The sequence below is a fragment of the Prunus dulcis genome, chromosome 2 (genome assembly GCF_902201215.1).
Source record: "Prunus dulcis chromosome 2, ALMONDv2, whole genome shotgun sequence".
Classification (NCBI taxonomy): Eukaryota; Viridiplantae; Streptophyta; class Magnoliopsida; order Rosales; family Rosaceae; genus Prunus; species Prunus dulcis.
Window position 1 is genome coordinate 12731777 of NC_047651.1, and position 7114 is coordinate 12738890.

A 7114-nucleotide genomic window follows, 5' to 3' on the forward strand; every position below is an offset into this window, starting at 1 on the left:
CGCAGCCTAGCCGATGCCTCTTTCTTTATTTTTCGTCATGCCTTTCATACCATCTTTCTATTAGTATATGTCAATGACATTGTTGTGACATGCAGTGACCCATCTCTATTACAAGATTTCATTCATCTTTTGGCTCACCAATTTGACATTAAGGACCTTGGTCCTCTTAGCTAATTTCTTGGATTACAAGTCTCTCACCAGGATGACTCTCTTCATCTCAGTTAACTCAAATATGCCAATGATCTCTTGGAAAAGACTGCTCTTGTTCACTCCAAACCGGCATTCACCCCCTTGGTTGCCATGACTCTCCTATCTCTAATCGACAGCAGCTTGCTCTCCAATCCCGCTAAATATTGTGAGCTTGTCGGCAGTCTCTAGTACCTTTCTCTTACTCGCCTAACATCTCCTTTGTTGTCAACACAGTTACCCAGTTTATGAATGCTCCACCCACAACCCATCTCATTGTTGCAAAACGAATTCTCTGCTACTTCAAAGGCACCATGGATTACGGCATCACTTTCTCTCCTCAACTCGCCAATGCTTCTCTTTGTGCCTATTCATATGCCGACTGGCAGGTTGCCCTCACTTTCGCCGCAAAACCACGGGTTACTTGATTTCTCTTGGCACTAATCATCTCTCGTAGTGTTCCAAAAAGCAACCTACTGTATCTCGCTCTAGTGCCAAATCTGAATATATGGCCCTCTCTCATGCTTGTGCCAAAACAACTTGGTTATGCTCTTTATTGCATGAGCTTGGTGTTCGACTTCACTTTCCTGTCCTTCTTCACTGTGGTAATCTTATACCACCTATATGGCTACAAACTCGGTCTTTAATGCTCGTACCCACCACATTGAGTTGGATTATCACTTTTTTCGTGAGAAGGTTGCCCTTGGAAGCCATCAAGTTCAATTTATTCCCTCTGTCGACCAACCGATGGATATTCTCACTAAGGTACTTCACAAGCCGCCCCATTAACTCATTTGCTCCAACTTGTCCATCCAGGGATGTCTCGTTTGCCAGGGGGAGAGGGGGTGTCAACACAAATCTTGGCATATATTACTTTCCTATTGTATTTAGAAAATATGTACTGCTCACACTTATTGAAATACAAGGAACACATTTTCTACACCAAACTTTCGACTCAAGCTCCTCCTTGACATGATAGGCCATCAACAACGTCTCTTCTTCCTTCTTCTCAGCAAAGTTCAACTTCTCTTCCTGTTTTTTGTTTTTAGACGTCCTTGTGTAGCATTCATTGTGATAATGCCCATAATTGCCATACCTATAGCACTCAATCTTGGACTTGTCCTCTTTCTCTATTTTGGGAGTGATCATCATCTCTCTTGTAATTTTGATGGTGTCTGCTTTCATCTCTGTTGTCTCGACCTCTGCCCTCATCTTTATTACCTCGACCACCTCTTCCTCGGCCTCTACCTCTACCTCGACCTCTTCCTTTTGAACTTGAGGATTTAGCAAAGGTAGAAGCTTTCAAAGCTTGCTCATCTGAGGTAACTCAGTTTAGCCTTTGCTCATAGACCAACAAGGAGCTTTGCAGCTCATCTATTGACATCTCGTTAGTATTATTGGACTCTTCAATAGAGCACACAACATAATCGAATTTGGGAGCCATAGATTTTAGGATCTTCTCAATAATGGCCACATCATCGAGCTTGTCACCATGGATTGTTATCTTGTTTGCAATTCCCATTGCTCTCCCAAAGTAATCAGTAACAAACTCTCCTCATTTCATCTGAAGAGTCTCGAAGTCTTTTCTTAAAGCTTGAAGCTGTGCACACTTCAGCCTTGCCGAGCCTAGTACTTTTTCTTCATGGATTCCCATATGTTTTTGGTTGTATGCTTTTGGAGAATAGTCTCCAAAATAGCATGATCAATAGCCTAGAGTAAATAATTCTTCACCTTCAAATATTTCAGCCCTCTGATCATTAAGTTTCTTCTATTGTTGTTGTGTCAGTAGTGGTCATTCTTCTGGCACTTCATATCCTCTCTCCACAAGATCTCAATATTCTTTGGACCTTAGGAAGTTCTCCATCAACATGCTCTAATGGTCATAATGACTATCAAAGCAAGGTATGGCTGGCTGGACAAAGTTCTCTGTTGGCTTGTCAGTCACCATAGATTCCTGCTGCTGCAAGACACAAAAAGCTGCTGCTATTTGGGATTTTTTTGGTCAGGTCCAGTGGAGGCTCTGATACCACAATTCACAATTAAAAGCATGAAAAACAAACATGGTTACCCACACTAATCATGACTCCTACAAACTAGAGATTCACCTACAGTCTAGGTATCACTAATCTCCAAACTATAGACAACAACAATTATTAAAAATAAATAACTTAAAAACAAATCTTAACACCTTCCACAACGTTTGAAACCTCTCAGTCAAGCTCTCGTCTGGCGACCTCACGCTCGAGAATGGCATGGTGCTGAAATGGTGAGCTGCATGATCCTCGTGTTCCTATCGATTCAGAAATAGTTTTAGAGTTCGATATCAAACAAGTTTTCATATCTTAAAATCAGTATTTGAAATAGGAGCTGGCTGAATCGATTTAGTTCATTGATTTTCTTAGTGAACGACAAAACCACTAGAGTTAAACAATCTACAATTCGATGATCGACCCTAGAGATTGCCAAGGGTATGTTAACGACACCGAACTTGCCAAGTAAAATATCAAAATGTGATGAACTCAATGCATTAGTAAAAAAGTCTGCTGGCTGAGTATTTTAGATGAGGATAAGATTGGCCATTGGAGGCACGGTTTTGTTCCTGTGTAGTTGTGTTTTTGGGCTTTGCCCCTCATTTTACCACCACACCACACACCCCACACCACCCCCCTCCCCCCAAATAAAAAAAGGTGCTGATGAAGTATTTGAAATGTGAGCAGTTTGTGCCGTGCCTTGTGGTCCATGAGTTTTTTTAAAGCCGTCATTTTAGTTTTCAAATTTTTAAATCAATAAATGCGGGCATTAATCATGTAGATCAATTTGGTCTTTATCATCGCAATTCATAAAAAACTTATGTTAAAATTGGTCGTGTGTGACAAGCTTTAAAAGGGATATTTTTCATCAAAAATACCTTATCTGGCTAATGGACAAAAGAAAATTAACGTTCTTGACTCAACAAGGTCATATGCTTTCTATTTTTAATTTCACATTAGGTTCATCAAAGTAGATCAAATAACCATGTTGAGTAAAACAAGTGATAATTTGAAAATTTGAGAACTGGAACGAGGCCACTCGTGATAAAACAAGGAATAGTCTAAGGAGGTTTCTCACATATACTACTAAATACTAGGGTACTATGAAGGTTGGAATCTGAGACATCTAGTCTGTAAATAAGACACTTTTCCACTCAGCTAGACAACATTGGCAAAACAAAAACCATTTTTAATTTGAATGAAAGCCGTGAGATCCAAACTCTTTTATGGTGAAAGAGTATTGTGGTTGTCCATTGTATTTAGTCATTTTAAATTTAAGATACACAAAATATAGCAACTCATATGCGATTTTATGTACATTACACTATTTCTTTTCATAATCTATATACACTGTATTTATTTTCTTACATTGCATTAAGATGAAAAAACAAGCCACACAGACAAATAAAGAAAGAAAAAAAAAATTGTGGTACACATAAAAAGAGTTAAAGCCATTTACCACACGACAAAACCAAATATAGATAAAGAGTAAAGCCGACTACCTTATACACCATGTCATTTTACCACAAATTGTTTTCCAATTCACATATCCTTTATTTTGTTTTCATTTTTATTTTATCCATATATTTAATTTTTTTGGGTTTGGTAAAACAACTAACTATTTCCTTAAGTGTATTTTTCACGTCTTTTGGTTCTCTCATGGGCCATGCCCAAAAGTATTAATATATAATGGTGTGCAAACATAGAGTAGAACAAGCAGACTCTGAGCTTCTTCTATTCTCTCCCTCTCTCGCTCTCTCTCTCTCTCTGAGTATAGTGATAACAAAGTAAAAGAGCAGAGTTTGGTTCCTTAAAGGTATACAATTATGTTGGGTTTGGTTTTGGGAGTGGGAAGGGAGCTTGGTTCCTCCATGTGGATGGTCCTTTTGTGCAGCCTTGGTGCTTTTGTGGCCCTCAAATGGGTTCTGCAGAATGCAAATTCCTGGTACTATGAAACCCCGCTGGGTGAAAATAAGTACTCTCTCCCTCCTGGTGACTTGGGCTGGCCTTTCATTGGCAACATGTGGTCTTTTCTCAGAGCTTTCAAGTCCTCCAACCCTGAAGCCTTCCTCAACTCCATGGTTTCCAGGTTCACACCTCTCTCTCTCTCTCTCTCTCTCTCTCTCTCTCTCTCTCTCTCTCTCTCTCGTCTACAATTATATGCATTTTCTTTACTTTCTCTAGGCCAGATGAATTATCTAGTAATATCAATTTACAGTATCTAGTACATTGTCGATATTCTGGTAACCATTACCCTCAATTCTTTTACAAAATAAAATGCTGGAGGCATTTTGATATGGTAATATGATGCCGTAAGGATTCGAACTTGACACCTTTGATCTACAGGACACGGCCATTTTCCACTAGATTAGACCCCGTTGGCAGTTATACCAATGCTTTTGATGATGTGAATGGAAGAGTTTCTTTATGCTCTCCACTTTTGGTCACTTCGAGTTAGAAGTGAAACACACACTCGCACACATCTAACAACATTGCCTTATCAATGAACAATGCAGGTTTGGTCGTACTGGAATCTACAAAACCTTCATGTTTGGGAGCCCAAGTATCATCGTTACAACGCCTGAAGCAAGTAAAAAAGTTTTGACAGATGATGATGCATTTAAACCCGGGTGGCCTATTTCCACAGAGGAACTAATTGGAAAGAACTCGTTCACTAGTATATCTTTTGAAGAACACAAACGTCTACGAAAGCTAACAGCAGCTCCAGTCAATGGTTATGAAGCATTGTCCGTGTACACGACGTATATCGAAGAGAGGGTCATATCATCTTTGGAGAAATGGTCCAAAATGGGAGAAATAGAGTTCTTAACTCAACTCAGAAAGCTTACTTTCAGGATTATCATGTACATCTTTCTGAGCTCAGAGAGCGAGCCAGTCATGGAGGCTCTGGAGAGGGAATATACAATTCTTAACTATGGAGTTAGAGCCATGGCAATCAATCTTCCGGGATTTGCATACCATAAAGCACTTAAGGTGAGGGAATTATTGTTTTCGTAACATGGACATTAGTGTTTGCATTTTGTTTTAGCATCTAACCGAGTCATTTTCATTTTAGGCTCGGAAAAATCTTGTCTCTGCATTTCAATCCATTGTGGACGACCGCAGAGCTCAAAGGAAGGCCGGAAACTACGTGGCAAAGAAGAAAGATATGATGGATGCTCTGCTAGATGTTGTTGATGACGATGGAAGAAAACTTACAGATGCGGAAATTATAGATGTTCTGTTAATGTACTTGAATGCGGGCCATGAATCTTCTGGCCATACAATGATGTGGGCCGCCGTTTTCCTACAAAAACACCAAAAAATTTTCCAGAAAGCTAAGGTACATGAATTTTCGTAGTTTTGGATCAAGTTCTTTTATTTTGTCAAATTTATTTTTAATATTGGGAACTTATTTACTGGTGCAATGTGACAATTCATCATACATAGTAATTTCTAGCCTTCACTTTGAGTCCATACTCATTCCACTCCGATTTAGTCCTCTAATGAATTCTGATTTGCTAAAATGTTTGGTCAATGCAGGCAGAGCAAGAAGAGATTGTAAAAAGGAGGCCACCAACACAGAAGGGCATGACGTTCAAGGAATATCGCGAAATGGAGTATCTTTCCCAGGTACATAAGTGACTTCACTTCCATTTTTTCAGCCCATGCCATCATATTCCAGCTAACACTTTTAAACTCCATAGGTGATTGATGAAACTCTTCGTGTCGTAACATTCTCCCTTACCGTTTTTCGAGAGGCAAAGAAAGATGTCAATATAAACGGTGAGTGCATGGTTCTAAATGTTTTGCTTTAGAGGAAACAGAATTTGTATATTTGTTCAATTTATCTGTTTTGATGTGGAACCACCTTAAAAAATTTACTTAATGGCTTTGATTTCAGGTTATAGCGTTCCTAAGGGCTGGAAAGTTTTGGTCTGGTTCAGGAGCATTCACTATGATTCTGAAATATATCCAAATCCATTGGAATTCAACCCTGATCGATGGGATGTAAGTTCAGAAGCACTTTTGATGTACTGATAATTATGGCAAACAGTAATTTATATCTTAGATCAAACTTGTTTAACTGCTCTCTGCTGGCTCAGAACTACACGCCCAAACCATTGACTTTTCTTCCCTTTGGAGCTGGAAGCCGGCTGTGCCCCGGAAATGATCTTGCTAAGCTGGAAATCGCTATCTTCCTTCACCATTTCCTCCTTAACTATAAGTGAGTCATCTTGCAACCAAATTCCTCTCCATGACTAAAATTACAATTTATTTATTTGTTTTATTTTTATTTTTTCTGTATGTTCCTTCTAATGTTTCTGTAATTTGGTGCTGCAGGATGGAACCTACAAATCCGGACGGCCCATTGATGTACTTGCCACACACTAGGCCAAAAGACAATTGCTTGGCAAGAATCAAGAAATGTGGATCTGCATAGATATGAGAGGAGAAGTGAAGAAAGAAACACAGTCAAAGGTTATGAAAACACAGAGTTTCTGTCTGCCTCACATATTAGGTTTTAGGTTCTATGTTTTTCGGTTTGCAAGTTTTGAACTTCGATATGCCCATCTGTTACCACACAAGCAGCCGTATCAGCAATCGTTTCAGAGAAGTGTGGCGGCAAGGTTTCACAGAGTTAGGAGCAGTTGGTTTTGGTAGTTAATTAAGAGGTTAATTATGTTTTGATGGGAAAAGGCCTAGCATGCAAACCAAGCTATAAGAGCTGGTAATTGTGCATGTGCAGGCTTGTTTTTCGGGTTCTCTAAATAAAATTGTTGGAAATTAAACATAGCGCCTATTTTTGTTCATGGGTTTGTCTTTTTTGTTTTGTCTTTTGTTTTGGATAATCAGCTGACATGTAATGGAAACCTTGAGTTAAGAACCAATTTTAC

General features: G+C 39.1%; 1 protein-coding gene across 1 annotated transcript; it reads left to right on the plus strand.

Moving 5' to 3' along the window:
- The first annotated feature begins 4042 nt into the window (after positions 1–4042).
- On the plus strand, positions 4043–6872 carry LOC117619515 (ent-kaurenoic acid oxidase 1-like). The gene is made up of 8 exons (XM_034349488.1): positions 4043–4305; positions 4733–5210; positions 5293–5559; positions 5760–5849; positions 5924–6002; positions 6121–6227; positions 6323–6444; positions 6561–6872. Exons 1-8 carry the CDS (start codon positions 4043–4045, stop codon positions 6658–6660), a joined length of 1506 nt encoding a protein of 501 aa, XP_034205379.1. The 3' UTR covers positions 6661–6872.
- The last annotated feature ends 242 nt before the right edge of the window (positions 6873–7114 follow it).